General features: G+C 42.4%; 1 protein-coding gene across 3 annotated transcripts in view; it reads left to right on the forward strand.

Moving 5' to 3' along the window:
* The first annotated feature begins 3,280 nt into the window (after positions 1-3,280).
* The window catches only part of PREX2 (phosphatidylinositol-3,4,5-trisphosphate dependent Rac exchange factor 2), a 156,707-nt gene continuing 142,561 nt past the window's right edge, over positions 3,281-17,426 (forward strand). For all 3 annotated transcript variants that reach the window (XM_048507926.1, XM_048507927.1, XM_048507928.1), the window contains exon 1: positions 3,281-3,770. In XM_048507926.1, coding sequence (XP_048363883.1) covers positions 3,630-3,770 — 141 coding nt within the window. In that variant the 5' untranslated portion in view covers positions 3,281-3,629. The remainder of the gene's footprint in view (positions 3,771-17,426) is intronic.

The raw sequence follows: 17,426 nt of genomic DNA on the forward strand, positions 1-17,426 counted from the left end.
GAAAATGCAAACTTAACAGGACTGCAAAGTGTAAATGTTAAATGTTTTAAAAGTGTTATTTGTTAAGTAAAGTAAACTGTTTTGTTTAAATTTGGTTCTTTGCAACTCCTTCCAAGTACTGCCCCACAGAACCCACAAGCTGAGGTTACACAGGCATTACCCATTGGCTGTCTTTTTGCTTAGGTCCAGGGGTAGGGCAATCTCCACAATCTCCACTTATTTTTGCGGGTACTCTAACAGGCATGCATGCTTTAATGTTTAATTTAATTTTAAAATTCTTATATTCTTATATCAGTATATTGATATAAAAAAGGCGAAGCATTACAGAAAAGTCTTGAATATGGCTTCACAACACTTTGCGCAATTGTTGATTGTCTTCTATGGAGAGGAGTGATAGGAGAGTAGTGATGGCATGAAAACCACAAAAGGACAACGTGAACTGCCTTTTGCTAAGCTTCCCAGGTTCCTGATCATCCCTCTTCCAATGTGCAGCAGGGAAGGGGGAATGGCGTGCAAAACAGTGTGAGGAAGTGGGAGGGGTGAGGCTAGGCAGGCTGGCTGGCCGGCTGTGGGCGGGGGAAGATGTCCAGAGTAAAGTTGTGCTCACTGGTAAATCTGTCCCACTCTGGGAGCGAAGAAAATTAAAATCATGCTACAAGTGGGTTTGCTTGCCACAGAGAGAATGGAAAGTGAAAGAGGGCTTGAGGAAATACATTCATACAAGAAGTCTTAATTGATTGATTGATTAATTAATTGATTGATTCCCCCCAAGTCCAGCTGAATAATTCCGCTTCACAGGTCCTGCACAGCAGACATCTTGTGAGCAATCAGTCCCTGTTATTTTTCCCTCACCTACCATGCTTTATTCTCAAAAAGCTTTTTGGCCATGCTAATTCATCTCATATGGACACTCTGATGTTAATGGCTATTTGAGTTCTTCCAGCTCTAAAATACCTTACATAGCATTCTGAAGCAAAGTTACATGCTTCTTAGACAACTGATCTCTAGAACTTTGAAGAACTCTGTTTAGGATTGCACAGTATATCTGCTTCCCTAATATTTTACTTTGCATAATTATGAGATACTCACTTTGCGAATGTAATGTTCTTTTAAAATACATCAGATTCTAGTTACTTTAAACAAGACTTATTATTGTACAGAAGTTAAATGTGGCCAATCACCCAGTGGTGCCTAAATGATATTAGATAGCAACCTTCTAATTCTGTTTACTCAGGTGCTTTACAGAGCTGACGTGAATTAGGATTGCCTGCAGTTGCTTTTTATTGTCTTTATTTAAGTGACACCACTTTTTAAAGGATCATGATCCTACAAAATATGTTAGTAGCGTCATCCTAAGTAAACTTCAACATTTAGAAGATTTAGAAGATTTAACTTTGTCTAGATTGACATAGTTAGAGGGTTTGTAGTCTTGATGCTGGTTCAATTGTTACAATTTGTTTCATGAAGATTAATGTTTAAATAAATGATATACCATTCTTTATAATAATTCTTCCACCCACCCAGCTGATATTTTGTCATTTTTTCATCTCCCTGGCAACTGATTGTAGCAATTCATGTATTTAATGAAGTAAGCGTTGACTCATGAAAGCTTATGTCACAACAAACAAATGTTAAGCAATATAGTGGAATATTATATATTGTAATATATGAAGCTTATCACAATATTTTGCCATATTTTGACTTAATGGTTGGCTAGTTTGTAGGCACAATAACCTCTGCACAGGAAGTAGTATGAAATGGTATGACAATGTATGAAAAGACCTAATATTCTATAGCCTTGTTAAATCTCAGAAGTTAAGCAGGGTTGGTCCTAGTCAGAATTTGGATGGAAGACCACCAAGGAATACCTAGATCAGTGGTGGAGAACCTTTGGCACTCCAGATGTTATGGACTACAATTCCCATCAACCCCTGCCAGCATGGCCAATTGGCAGGGGCTGATGGGAATTGTAGTCCATAACAACTGGAGTGCCAAAGGTTCGCCACCATGGACCTAGATCAAGACATGAAGGTAAGCAATAGTAACCACCTTTGAACATCTCTTGCCTTGAAAATCCCAGAGTCCCCATAAGTCAGCTGTGACTTAACAGCAAAAAATACACACATCCAAAGAACACTCTACAGACTAGTTTCTTCAAGACCTCTGTCCCATTGCTCTGGCATGATCATGGGAGTCCTTTAAAATAAATATTTCTTCAGTGTCCTAAGTTTAAATCCTTCCATTTTGATATGTGCATTTATCCCACAGCCTGTTGTAGACTAATGGATCCCCTATATACATAGGGCAGCACTGGCCATGTTTATGAATCAGCAGCTGAAGGTCCATGGGTGCCAGACATGAAAAACAAAATGTGTTCAAGCTTACATGAGACTTATATACATGTAACTTTGAACACATGGACTTTAAGTAGGGTTACCAGGTCTCCCTGACCACTGGTGGAGGTTGGGGGGTAGGGTTGCTAGATCCAGTTTGGGAAACACATGGAGATATGGCAAAGGAGCCTGGAGAGGACAGGGACCTCAATGGGGTACAATGCCATTCATTCCACCCTCCAATGCATCCAGTTTCTTCAGGGGAACTGATCTCTGTAGTCTGGAGATGAATGTAATTCTGGGGAAACTCGAGGTCCTGCCTAGAAGCTGGCATCCCTAAAATCAGGGATCTTAGGACCAACCAACATGATCCCCAGCCCTTCTACCACCTGAAGACAACTGTTCCTCAGAGAGTTCCTGTTGCTGTGTCAGCTTTTCTGGGTTTACATTATTGTGTTTTTTTAGAGTTTGTCAAATGAAAAACACATCCTTTAGTAAATATACTGTTAAGAACTTTGTATATCTGGACAATGATGTGTAACTTGGTAGAGATCAATGCGTACGTATCTGATCGATAATAGTTTCTCTAAGAGACTCTCGGTACATGAGGAAATCTGTTGGTAGGAGGTTGGACTCAAAGAATAATAAACTCTGGGCCAGAATCCCAGCAGTCTAGCTCGTTTGGGACATTTTAAAGCCAAAGCCTCTCAACTGGGAGATCTCCAATTAGCCCTGAACAAAGTAAAAACTACAAGCTTGTGTGTGAAACAAGCAGTTGTTGGCATGCAAGCGTTCCCAAGGTTGTGCTTCCTTTGCTTTTTCCTGAGTCTTGGTGCAGGGGAGGGAAAGGGGTCAGAGTCACATGGATACAATGCTTTTGATTAATGGCCAAGTGCTGCTGCTGCTGCTGCTGCTGGAAGCCTCCAAATCTCTCTCAGTTATACAAAGCCAACAAGGAGCCGGTGACCACTCACTTCCTTCAGGCTGGTCTCTCTTCCTTACTGGAAAAGGACATTTGGGACTGAAAAGTTCATTGCTTTTCTTCTAGCTTCTTCAACAGTGGGAGCTGAGAGAGTCTGCTTCACAGGCTGCCAGCCTCAGAACGGCAGCTTGTACCATGGAACAGAGAGGGCTCTTTTGTTGTCCTTTCTGAACTTTTGTGCGGATGCGGAGGAAACCCTGAAGCATTTCCCCCGCCTTTCTCCGGGCAAACAGAAGAGCTAAAGGAGAAAGCTAAAAGAGAAGCGAGAAGGGTTTTTGTGTGTGTGTGTGGACAGGGTAGGGTGGGCTGGGACAATGACAGAAGAAAGCAAAGGTGAAGGTAAAGGCGAAAGTGGGAAGGACCTGGAGAAGCAGCTGCGCCTAAGGGTGTGCGTTTTGAATGAGCTGCTGAAGACGGAGCGTGACTATGTGGGCACTCTGGAGTTTTTGGTGTCGGTGAGTTACTTCTACCCCCATCCCCCCCTTCTGATTTGCATCAGATGCCTTTGCGGAGTTTGTTGTGGACAAACAGCCCCTCTGGTACTCCCTCCCTCTCCCCTTGCCAAGTTTGCCGGCAAAGAGGGGGATGGGAAGGCCATGAAGGAACTCCTTAAATAGGGACTGCATGACAACCCTCCCCCCCGCCCCCCAATTCAAAAGATGTAAGCTGTGGCATCAGGAGGTCTTGAAAAGTACTGCGGTCCCTCCGAGGCTTGACTCGTTTCTCGTGGCAGGAGATTTCCATATGCTGTACAGATTATAAAGCTATCACTTAAACGGTGCTTCCCTGAGAACTTCCCACAGGCCAGATAATTTCACTGGCTCCAAAAAACCTGCTGAATAGAGTTTGCTTCAGGTACATTTGGATTGAAGAGTGTTTGGGGGATAGTGAAGTTTTGAGTTGCAGCTCCTAAGGCGCCACAGACTCTGTATTTACAATAATCACTGAAACACAGGATTCTGGCAGGGGGTTGTAGAGCAACGGGGGTTTGTGTGTGCCTGATCTATAGCAGCTGTTCAGTATTAAAGCCACATGTAACATTTGCCCCTTCCTCAGTTTCCACCCCTTACATCTTCAGTTCAAAAACCCTCTGTGGGTAATAAGTTGTCTGATAACTGAACGAACGATCAGTTCCTTATAAAATGATAGCACACCACAGAGCTAATGGGGTGAGTTGAAGCATTGAGTTGTCCTGAAAGTGCAGTTTTAAATGTCAGTTTCCTAGAATTTAGTGATGCTAGGTAGAAGAAACTTTTGTTCTTAGATAAAGAAGTTTCCTAAAAGGCATGAGGCAGAACATCCTGTGCAGCATGAAAACACAAACATTATTGCCTTACCCTCCTGGTCGATTTTCACTTTTATCGGTAGCATCTCTTTAAGAAGCATTTGGGATAAACACATCCCAAGTTGTCTGCTTAATTTTGTGGAGTGCCTGTCATAACAGTCTTCACATTTTCCCTTTCCTCCCAACCCCCCATCGCCATCCTGTCTGAGAGGAAAATCTTTCCAACAGCAAACTTCCTGCTTACTTTTCTGAGATCTGTGAACTTTTGCTAATCATGCAAGAAAAAATTCTCAGCTTGGCTTTGGGCAGAAAGAACAATAGCCAAGGAACTAAAGTAAAATAAAATTCTCAAAGTAGTCTTGTCGTGAATTAAGGTCTGTATCACCATGAAACAGTTATAAATGGACCAACATTTTTAAAAAAGTGTTTGATTTTAATATGCTTTGTCATTCAGCTTTTGATATGCACAGAATCTGACTGCAGGTTAGTTTTCCACAGTAAACATAATACTTGAAAACTTTTAACTTATGACAAAAATTACCTAAAACTTTTAGAAAAATGATTTTGACTTAATTATATTTTAAAAGGGCATGAGATATTTATGAACAGTGAGATTTAGCAATTCCTGATGCATAGTTGCAGATATTGCTACTTGACTTTGTTTTAGGAAAAACAAAATGTGGGTAAACGTAAAAAAGTTTAATACATGTTATAACATTGACTGACTTTGTTATGTATATGGTATAATGTTATGTTTTGCAGAATGTCTTGAGATACATGTAAACAAAAGCTGTGGTTAAGCTATTGATTTAAGAGGCTGAATGTCAGTAACCTAGAACTGGTTACAAAGATACTACCCTCTTAATAAGAGTATATACTAAGTGAGTTCTTCACCGCTGTCTCCATCACTGCTTCTCTTCACTACAGAAGCGTTCCTTTTTCTGGCTGAAATGGAAGTCTGTATTGTTTGGGAAAGAAAGTATATCTCTCCATTACTGAAATCAAACGGTAGAGCTACTGCACAGCTGAGACCCCTGATAGTCTTGATTGTTTAAACAAGACAGCAAGCTTCTTCTCCCTGCAAATTCAATCAGTAGAAGCATCAATTTGTTCTGCAGCTCATATTCCAACTTGTGAGAATGAAATTCTTGAAACAATCAATGTAGCATCACAGTGATGTTGGTTCGTGATGTAGCCTGTCAAGAGCCTAGGATTCGGCCTGATCTACATGAGACTGCACTTCCCCCAAAAGACTGGGTATGCAGCTTGGAAATGATACTAGATTCAACTATGTAAACAGACCCCTGTGGCATGGAGGAACTTTGGCCAACCAGTTGATTTGCCAGCTGTGGCCTTTCCAGGAAACGCATGATGTGCCCATGCTTTGTTCACATCCAGGTTGGAGTTCAGTAATGTGCTCTGTTTACAACTTCCCAGGAAAAATGTTCAGTATCACAACTGATTAGAAAAATAGCAGCAAGACAGGAATACATTGCATTAGTGTTAAAAATTTGGCTGAAATGGCTAGAAATTTGTTTCTTGACATAAATAACTGATGTATCCCTTTATAGTCCCAGTCTGAGATCAGGGCGTATCTGAAAGACTGAATTTGAATTTTTTAAAGGCCCTTCTCTTTGTGCCCTTACCCTCTGTGATGGGGTGCAGACACATAACTGAGGGAGCTGTGGGGGGGGAGGGGTAAGCTTAGGCACAACTCGTATGGGTCATGTGGGGGCACACTTGGCCACCCACCTTTCCAGGAGTTGGAGCTCAGCTGGCCCCTGCCCGTTCACCCGCTGGCTAGTATGCTCTTGGTCTGGCTTCCTTGCCTGCTCCTGGCCCTTGCAGTGGCCGTAGAAACAGCAGGAGGAGGAGGCATGGTGGTGGCACCTGAGAAAGAGAAGAACTTTCGGTTGAAAAACAACTCTACAAAGTGTGAGTAAGACAGAGGGGACCAAGGTATCCAGATAGGTCCGTGCGCTGCTTTGCATCTTAATAGAGAGATGCCCCTCCCCTCCCCTGCCCTACTGTGGGGAGGGGAAAACAAGAAAATGGAAGAGGTGGCTTGCTGTCTAGCCCGCCCGCCCCCCCTCATCTCCTGCGCTACTCGCAGCAGTCCCACAAAGTGCTTTTGAGTGCCTTTTTGTGAGAGGCTTGCCAAAGCCTACCCTGAAACAGCCCTTCAAAACTACAGGCAGGGGCACCATGCAGTGACGTAAGTATACATTTTTATGGGGTGGGTTCAGGGAGTGGGGCTCAGAGGATGAGGCCCACCCCTGGGCATGGCAATGCCTCCCCAAGTGCCACCCCCGCCCCCCAAGCTGGAGGGAATCACTCCAAACTCTATGAAATTTAAGCCAAAATAATTTTGCAGCGGATTTCCCAAAGCTGTACCTGGACTTTCTGGGGAAATCAAAGCTCTTATCAAGCAGCTGAAAAGAACTGGCTGCATCTCTGCCCGTCCTCTTTCAGCCTTCAAAGGCTTTCTTTAAAGTGGGGTGGGGGTGTCTTTGTTCTCTTTCCTGTTGCATTTAAAAGTGGATTTTAAGTAACTTACTACTAGCAGGCAATTAGTTATGCTAGCCTAAAAAAATCACAGCTCCCTCCCAATCTATTTGGAAAATTGGGAAAAGAAAAGGTGAGCCTTCAAATGTGGCTGTTTGGCCCACTGCGAAGCATCCCCACGTTTATTAGGAAATTGTGTCCGCGGTCAGAGGCGTACCAGGGCCAAATGGCGCACTGATGGGGGGAAAGAGGCTGGATATGTGACTGACAAGCTGTAGAGGCAGAGGCTGGGCTGGGCCTGGCAGTGCCCCATGGCCTTGACCAAATGTGCACAGCAGCAGCCCTCTGATGGCAGGTGCTGAGGAGAGATCCCCGGCTGTCTGTCTGCCTGCCTACCACCCTGCCCTGCCCTGCTTGGAGACCTTTGCAGGGACTGAGCAACTGGATGCTGGAAGCTGAGGGCAGTTGGCCTGATCCAGTATGGCTGGGCACAGGTCGTGAAGCCCCTGCTAATACACACTGGGGAGGTGTTGATAGGTAGTTCCAAAAGTTGGGGAATGAAAAGCAGATCCAGAAGCTGGGTAGGAAAATAGGTGCTGCTTTTGGAAATCCATGTATACAGCAGTTGGTGGGTAGATGCGCTAGCTCTGGTCGACGGGCATGCTTCCAAACAAAAACTTTGCTACGTCTTACTTTCGGGGGATGCTTTATATTTAGCACTTCAGCAAAACCTCTACTACACCTTATTTTCAGGGGATGTCTTATTTTCGAGGAAACAGGGTATTAGCTTCCATTGGAAACAATGGGGGATGGGAGCACCCACTTTGGGGATCCATAACTTTGGGCCCCCTGAACCAAACATCACCAAACCAGGCTGTTATCAGCAAGAGATTATCCTGATGATACCACCCTGGTTTAATGAACTTTGGTTCAGGGGGTCCAAAGTTATGGACCCTCAAAATGTAGCCCCATCTACTATTAGCACTCCTGAGCCAAACTTTACCAAACTTGGCTGGTATCATCAGGAGTGTCACCTGATTATATTCTGAAATTTTGGTGCTGCTAGCAAAAAAACTGCACCCCCTGGCGGCTGACAAAGTAAAAACCCTAAAATATTGTTTAAAATACAGCTGACTTGTGTATAAGTCGAGGGGGGCTTTTTCAGCACAAAAATGTGCTGAAAAACTCAACTTATACATGAGTATAAGTTATTGAACTGGAACCTTTTCTAGCTATCTGATTTACCATTTCAAGAATTACAGTCATTACTAGTACAATCTATTCCTTTCTTAGTGTAGAAATTTTTTTACATGAAGCAGGAGAATATACTGTTGACCAAGTCACTGCAACCCCATCCATGGGGTGTTCTATGTAAGACATGAGAAGAGCTGATTTACTATTGCCTTCCTCTGCATAGCAACCCATGTCTTTCTCAGTGGTCTCCCATCCAAGTTCTAATGATGGTCAACTGTAGTTTAGCTTCCAAGTTTTGACAGGCTTAGGCTAAGCTGGGCTATTCAAAATGCTTGTCATGCATGAAGCAGATATCAAATCATGCTTGTTTGGGACTGGAGATTGTTCTAAATGAAGAATAAAATAGGGACTAGTCCTTTATGTTATCAATTCCTAGTTAAATCTGGCTTCTTGCCAGAAGAACTACAGCAGGGGTCTTCAAACTATGGCCCTCCAGATGTTCATAGACTACAATTCCCATGAGCCTTACCACTTGGCCATGCTGGCAGGGGCTGATGGGAATTGTAGTCCATGAACATCTGGAGGGCCATAGTTTGAAGACCCCTGAACTACAGTCATGACACCTAGCTGTTTCTTCGGTGCTACACTTCCACTTCACCAGTCCTTCTGCACTGATTATGCTACACTTCCACCTCCCTTGTTCGTCTACATTTATTAAGGCCCTTTCCAAATTATCTCTTTTGTTTTCTTCCTGTATCCTTTCCCTTCTTTTCTTCAGAAGGATATCTGGCTTCAATGTTGGCTCAACTCTGAAAAAAGACATTTTGATAACTTGTGCTGTGGTTTGCCTGACAGAGCACAATATACTGGCTCTCCAAGTAAAAATATTATGTTGGCTATTGTCTTTAATGGTGGTAGATAATGATTCAGTACTAAGTTCATGATTGGCACTAGTCCTTAATACACCAGCTGCAATTAAAATTCCTCAAAGCATTGAAAAAACAAATTAGTAAACCATGAACACATGCCATCTCCTGGATCTAGTAAACAGAAAATAAAAATGTAATTTTTTGAATGTCTTGGCCCTCACAGTTAAAGATGCCTTCCCAGAGAATGATGGGAAAGAAAACATGGGGAGAAGCTCCTGGCCTATAATACATAGAGCACTTACCCTGAGGCTCTTTGTTCTGCAGTGGGTTTGCAATGGGATCTTCTTGTTTTATTCCATTTACATGTGAGGAGTGCCCCATTGCCAGTTGTGCATCTTTTCTAAAAGCCGTCCCTCCCCCATATGGTTTGTGTGCAACAGGGTGCACACAAACACACACTTACACACACACCGATGCCAAAACCTGCCTGGAGAAAGTGCATCTTTTTGGTGTTTTCTTTTCCCTCTTATCCTTTCTGTCTCTTCATGTTATGACCCAGCCCAGCATTTCTGGGAACTCCTTGGATGAGGACTCAGACATGGGAGAGGGCACAGCTTTGGTCCCAGAGTCTCAGGTAATGCCTACAGGCTCAGAGCCTGAGCCTCCAGCAGTACCTGCAGGAGCTGGCCCAGAGGCTCAGGCAGAACCATCAGAAGTCCCCTCAGGTCCAGAGGCTTAGACAGAGTGTGCAGGTTGGGAGTCACAGCCAGGCCCCAGCTGTGAGAACCCCCAGCTTCCTGGCATCAAACCAGGGAAGCCATGCCACCTCTCTCATCCCCTTTGTCTCCATAGCCCTAGGAGAAATGCTGGAGAAAGCTGTGTACCAGTTTGCAGAAAATAAGATGCGGCTGCAGGCTAGCAGCTCCAGGTGCTCTGTTACACCCTTCCGTACTTTGTGCTTCGATTACATTAAACTTCTGAACGAGCTGTGAGCTGCCTCCGACTCTGCTTAGTGAGGGTCTGTCTACGACACTCCCCTTTCACCCCCCAAACAAAAACTGGACACAGCTTGGCTATAAAGTGATCTGGTCTGGGTTCACACATTCTGCCTACATTCGGTGTGGATTTGGGGGGATTTAAAGGGAAAGCTCCCTTTAAATCTACCCCCCCCCAATCCACACTGCATTTAGGCAAATAAAACAATGCTGTTTTAAATGTTGTTTAAAGGAAGCCCATGAGGTTTCCAAACCTCCCTCCCACCGCCCCTTCAAAATCCATTTGATTCGGTGGAGGGGGGGCAGGCGGTAGCATTGTCAGGGTACCCCTGGGACGTTCTCATGGTACCCCAGGGTATCACAGAACTCTGGTTGAGAATCACTGGTTTATACAGTGTTCTGTATGGTGAGAGAACTAGATATATTGCAGAATGTCCAGCTTTAGTCATTTAAAGAGTGGAAATGAGGAAACCTTGATACTCATGAAAACGTAACTAGAAACAATACAATTATCAACTCTGAGAATGATGAATGTCATAGTAACCAAAGGATTAACCTATTTAAGTATCTTCAAGTAAACAATTTCTTAGAAAGATAATTACATAAGAACTTACATTTAAGAAAGTGTACAGAACTTGAAAAAATTATCGTGGGAGACCATTGTCACAAAAATAGGAGTGTCCTTTGCAACATGGAACTGGTAAATAAGCAACATTTTCCAATAGAATGGGAAGGGATTTGGGTTGGATCATTGCTAGTGAAATTTGGAGGTCCATAATGATATTAGGCTTTTACCATATTAGGCCATAATGATATTAGGCTTTTACCATATTAGGCCATAATGATATTAGGCATTTACCATATCTTCTTGGTTTAAGAAGATTTTTTTTAAATGTTACATCTGTGCTATTTGTCATGGTTCCCCAGAACCCACTCACATGGATACAGAGTCCAGTTTCCATAGTTAAAGTTGTATTCCAGAAGTCAAGCACAAAAGTTCCAACACTCACAATGACAAGTGCAGAGATTCAGGCCAAGGTCTAGACAGAATAGTGGGGTCAAAGCAGTCACCACAAGGTCAGCAACAATTCAACATGTTACTTCCACACAACTATACTTTTCCAGCTGGTTACAAAGGTGAGGCTACTCAGAGGGCCTGTAATGTTTTGTACCTGTTGGCTGGCTTGGACCGGGTCCTGCAAATACTCCTCCTCACTGTCCATGCAGGACCTGTGCTGTGCTGCCAGATGCACAGTTCATCTTCTGTCCAGCAGGACCCTGTGTTCTCCTCCTTTGTTCCTGAGGCTCTGGGGATGAGGGGTGAGCAGGCTGGCATCTGGCTTTCCACAGAGTTGGAGGGCTGCAGGGTCACTCAATTGGTGTTTGACTGTGGGTTCATGTCTGACCCCACAGGGGCTGCTTCTCGTGTCATTTCTACTATTGGCTGTAGACAGGAGCCAGGGCCTCCTGCTGACTCTTCATTAGAGGAGTCCTCAATGTCTTCTGAACCCGGCTGGTTCATGAGAGTATCTTACACCACATAAAGTAGCTAGAATGTATGGTATTTTACAGGGTAAATGTTAAGTCTTTGAGAGCAGACTTTCCCCATAAGTGGTGAATTTGCTTGCAAGCAAAAAACTATTGGCAAGCTTGTTCAGAGTACAATAAAAGCTAGTATAAGACTAAGCTTTTTCTCTGTCAATTGAGACCTTGTTCAGTTATCTACCAAAAATTCCTAAACTTTTGCGCCCTATTGTGTCACATCTCATAATGGGAGTTAGAATTGTGTTTGTGAGACACTTGTATTGAGAAACTGCCTATTAATTCAAGAACAGACAGAAAAATGTCTGGAGATTTATTAACTGATAAAATTAACTGATTTAAGGAATAGGAAAGATCCACAGCAAACTGAAGGTGATTTGGAAACTTGTAATGCAGAATCTATGTCATTTTGCTAAGTAAGATGTTTTTATTTTTCCTGTTCTTGTTGCTCTTGTAGCATTTTTTCTTTGAAATAACAAAGAGGAGAAAAGAGAAAATGCTTGCCCAGGATTTACAATAATATCTGTGATATGTATCTAAAATTTTGTTAATCAGATTCTCCATTAACTGGTGACAGATTCTAGAAGCATAACCATGTTGGTGTTTTCTGACACTTTAAAGATTAGTAGACTTATTCAGATAAATGTTGTGGGCATAGTGCAAATGCTACAGCCAAGAGTCCAGTCCTTTCATTTTATGATGTAGTTGCCCAAATATTTACCTCTTTTCTCTTTAAGATATGACATAATTGAATAAACTGCTACTGTTTGCGGTTTTAAAGAACAAAGTCTTTTAAAAGCAGGAATAACAGAGCAGGAAGCCTAGCTTCAGCTATTAAAACCAAGCAGGGCTTGAAGCATTAAACACCTTCTTTCCACCCTATTAATCTTGGTGTCATACTTGTCAGTTCTGGTGCCTCACTTTATTAATTATTTACTAATTATTTGCTATTTATTTACATATATAGCTGATCCTTCTCCTGATCTAGTTTCTGATAACAATGCAAAATTCTTTAATATTTTTCATTAATCTTTGAAGAAAAATATTCCTTGTAAAGTTTAAACTTTATCAGCCCTTTGGGGACAAGGTGAAAAGAAGCTATTCCATATGAATACCATTAAAACCATCAAAACTAGTCTCTCTATATAAAAAGCTAACAGTGACTTTGTTAGTCATGCCCTAATGCTGAAACGGCTGGATAGATCGCCCCCAAATTTTCACATGACATTCCTCCCTGTTGCGGCTAGGTAATTGGACCTTCAAATCACCGAAAGTCCATACCTGAGCCAGGTAAAACGCCTTTTTCCTGGCACACCAGGCCATGAAGCTGGCTGTGTTTAACTGTCATCCTTAGAATGTCCATGCGGCATGTCTGTGGCCTGAGGGGTTGGTATGCCCTTAGAATGTTCATGCAGATGGGCAGAGATGAGCAGTGAAAACAGTAAATAGGTAATACTGTTAGGTAATACGAGTGGAAATGAACACATAAACACTTTGCTGTGTGAGACGTCAGGTGGGGTCCCCCTCTCACACGCAGGTAACTTTCACTCTCTGTTCCTCATTCACTGCTACCACACAACACACATACTCTCATACACATCCAGCTCATCCTCACACACCTCACTCTGCCCTCCCTCACACCCAACCATCACTTACCCACATCCTCACCCATATTCGCCACAGCTCTCTTTTAATAAAAGCGAGCTGGAGTTTGCCTTTTCCTTCTCAGAAAATCTGCGGGGTGGGGGCGAACCAACACTACTGGCTCCGCTTCTTTTGCACATGGCCCTTTAAGAACCCAGGGCGCTGGCCTCGATCTGAACGCCTCATCACCCTGCCTCTGCCGCCTGACTGGGATAGACTCCTTGCCCCAGTTCTGCCTTACCCAAGCCAGGACTGTGCGTGTCAACCAGCCTCATGGACAGTGGGATTCGCACTCTGGACAGTTCCGTTGTGGAATGGGAAGGGTTACCTTATACTAAAAAAACAAGACACCACCATATAACAATGTGAATTGAAAAGGGAAAGAGGGATTCCATTTGACCACCCCAAAAGGCTATGCTGCGGATCATTGGACCTGCATTGACATCTGTGTGTGATGAGAAGGACAATTGCCGCAGCAACGTGTGGCCGGGTCTCGCTAGTTACCATTAAAACAAGAGTTTTCTGCCATGAACAAAATGAATTTTTTCCTGCTGATTCATGCAGAGACAATCCAAATGTTTCTTGGCTGTTAATGTGTACCCATCTTTCAGAGATATATTACTTCAGGCTTTATGTTGCTTGTCAAAACATACTTATGGGATATTTTCAACCATGTAATTCCCTATATATAAACAGAAGTGGCACAGCTTCTTGAGAACGTATCAGCTAATTAAAGTTTGTTTAGGCTCTTATCTATCCAGTTGTATCTATGAAATGATTACATGAATATATCACTGACTAAAAAGAACAACAACCCTTTTATCAAATGCTATCTACCCACCTGCTTCCCAGTATTTCCTCATGAGGCCCCTATTCTTACTGAGATGCACTTAGGCTTGTTCCACATGGGCTTTTGCAGTGGCAGCACACCAGCATATATGATGCTGGTGGAGCCCCAGGACCATTTGTATGTTCCCGACCGCAGTCCACAGAGGCCCCTTCGCACAGAGGCGCCTCCACTGTGTTTGTAAACGTACCTTCTCTTCCCTGTGCAGCTTTGCAGGGATGAGGGGACACGCCCCCATGACCATGGCAATGCCTCGGGGGTTGGCGGGCAGGAGGCATGTCCCCTTGTCCCTGTGGAGCTGCGCAGGAAGAGAAGGTAAGTTGGCAAACAAAATGGAGGTGCCAAAACGCTGCGACCCAGTGCCGTTCACTCGGCAAAGGGTTACAAACACTATTTTTGAAGAGACTCGTTCATTGAGCGAGTTTCAAAAACAGCATTTCGCCACCGGTTGGGGGGGGGGGGAAGCATGGTGCTGCCTTGTTGCAGAGGGGGCAACTGTGCGAATTGCGCCCCTGGAACAGTGTTTTTACCATTCCAGGGGCACTGTTTTTGGCCCATGCTGAGTCAGGAAAAAGGATCAGCTTCAAAGGGACATATTCATTTTGAATGTTACCATCACAAAAATCTCAAGTCTTTGTTTTAATCCCGCTTCTTTGCTCTATATGTCTGGTTTGTGAAAAGACAAGGAACTTTACAAACACTACATATGTACAGTGAACATATATGTGATAGGTGTGGGATTGTACGTACAACCCCATCCACTATAGTGTGTATTAATTCTGAAATATCATAATGCATACAGGTTGAATGCGCCCAGGGTTTTTACACAAATTGTTTTGAACAAATATATATAGAGAATAGGAGATGAGTAAGTTGATCCTCATTTGTATATTCACTGTATGTACATGCAATGTATATCCAGTCCCTACTAAATTATATGATGACACTGGGGATACAATCAATTTGTGCAGCATTTTTATTTAAAATATTTACATCTGTCATTTTTGCAGCATCTTGATCTGAAGTGGAAGCAGGGAAATGCTAGCATTCCTTTTCTCATGTTTCTGGTTTAATTTTGGAAGCCTACCAATCATAACTTGAGTAGACTGGCAGAGTAATCCTAAACAAGGTACATCATTCTGGACTTATTCTGAAGAGTTGCCCTGTTCAGAATAAGTCTGAAGACGTCTCACACTTATTCTGAAGAATGTGATTCTGTTTAGGATTGCACTCTAGATGGCAACAGGCAGTTATTCACATTAGATTTGTCTGAGTGACTGCACAATTATTTCTCATCATAATGTGATTTGAGCTACTGTTTGTTCTGTTGATAAATTTCCTTGTGTGCCATCTTCCGAGAGGGTCAGAGAAATTCTCTTTCATTCTTCTTTGGCCAGTTTTGGGATTAGTATTGAAAGCTTCCTATTTTTTGCTTACAGCATGCACATGATTGCACACAAAGGACTATAGGATCACCAGTGTAACAGATGGTTTGTGCCAGGTTAGGGTAATCTCCTAGGGTTTCCCAACCCCTACGTGGCATCTAGAGTTCTCCCAGAATCATAACTGTTCTGCAGACTACAGACATCCATTTGCCTAGAGAAAATGGTAGCTTTGGAAGGTGGACTCTGCAGCTTCACATCCCTACTGAACTCCCTTCCTACCCCAAATTCCACCTCTAAATCTCCAGGAATTTCTTAACTCAGCAACCATAAAATCTCCAGAAGTTTGAAAGAAAGGCATACTTAAAAAAAAAACACTGCTAAAAATAAACTTCTTTGTCCCTTTGGTATAAGCAATTATGTTCCTATGGGCTTGTGCACAGATTTCTTGGAGTAACTAGTTTTCATTTTTTTTAAACAGAGATGAAACGCTGAATTAAAGAACTGCAATGTGTTTCTTGACCTCTCAATACTTTCCCCGTTATATTCCACCAGACCACTTGGAAGCTAATTTTAGATTTCTTAACATGTTAGTTTTCTTAGCATCTGTTTCATATCTTAGCACCCCAAAGAGGCTGGATTTCATTCATAGGCAAAATATTAATCATCTACTATAGCAATTTATGACCGCATAATGATTTGCAAACTTCACTGTATCTGTAAAATGTTTTAAACAGGGAGGGAAGGACTTCGGATGCCTGTGCTTTTTGATAAGGTTATGTGATTTCCTTTCCTCTTCCTCTGTAATAGACTAGTTGTAATACTGATACAAAATTTGAAGTCAAAAGGAAGTTAAGATACAATTACCATAGAAAATCAAAATCTCTTCCATTCACTTCAGTTTCTGTCATTTATAACTTGTCTGCTGTGTTACAAAGTGAGGGGAAATTTGAATGGTCACTCATTAACCAAGAATTAAATATCAGTAGCACCACCTGTGTCCTTTATCAAGGTAGACTGATTTGTTCTCCTGTACATAAAAGAAATGTAAATAAACTATCTGAAAGGATATTTTTTGTCCTGGTAGGCTGTTCAACCAGGACATGGAAAATATCAAAATAGGCAGGAACCTTGAGGAGACTAATGAATTTTTACTTTTGTAATGATCTAAATATTTAAATCTTGATATTATGGATTTATGGATTTTGATATTATGGATTTTATCGTGCTCTATCTATTTGTCTTGTTCACCGCCCTGAGCCCTCCGGGGGAGGGCGGTTTATAAATATAAATATAAATATAACAACAACAACAACAACAACAACAACAATTTAGAGCAGTAATTCTATTTACCAAAAACTGGAACAGGTTTTTTCATCAGATATATATAAAGGGAAGTCTGGTTAATTAAAATAATAGTCTGACCCTATATTTTTCTGTGCAGACCATCTGGGCTTCATACTGAAGAAGTAGCATGTGCTTCTTGTTGTTGTTGTATTAGAAGCTGGCCTGCCTATTCACCCTGTGGAGACACTGATATTAGAATATATATTTTACACAGGATAAAATAAATGCTCAAGGATCTTGTGAGTGTGTGTGTGGGAGGATGAGTGGGGCTTTTACTTACCTTTTACCCAACATCTGTACAGCCTGACCTACATAGGTGATACATAGTACACTGAAACGCTGTTATTAGATGACTTTATTGGTTATTTTGTATTGTGTTATAATTATGTTTTTCACTACCAGACCCTGGTTTGCCAGGATAGGGCGGGGTATAAATCTGAAATAAAGTGAAAAAAAAGTAAAAAAGATTGTCTTGCCCAGGAAGCCACTATAGTGTTATTG

Source organism: Sphaerodactylus townsendi, linkage group LG09 (genome assembly GCF_021028975.2).
Source record: "Sphaerodactylus townsendi isolate TG3544 linkage group LG09, MPM_Stown_v2.3, whole genome shotgun sequence".
NCBI lineage: Eukaryota > Metazoa > Chordata > Lepidosauria > Squamata > Sphaerodactylidae > Sphaerodactylus > Sphaerodactylus townsendi.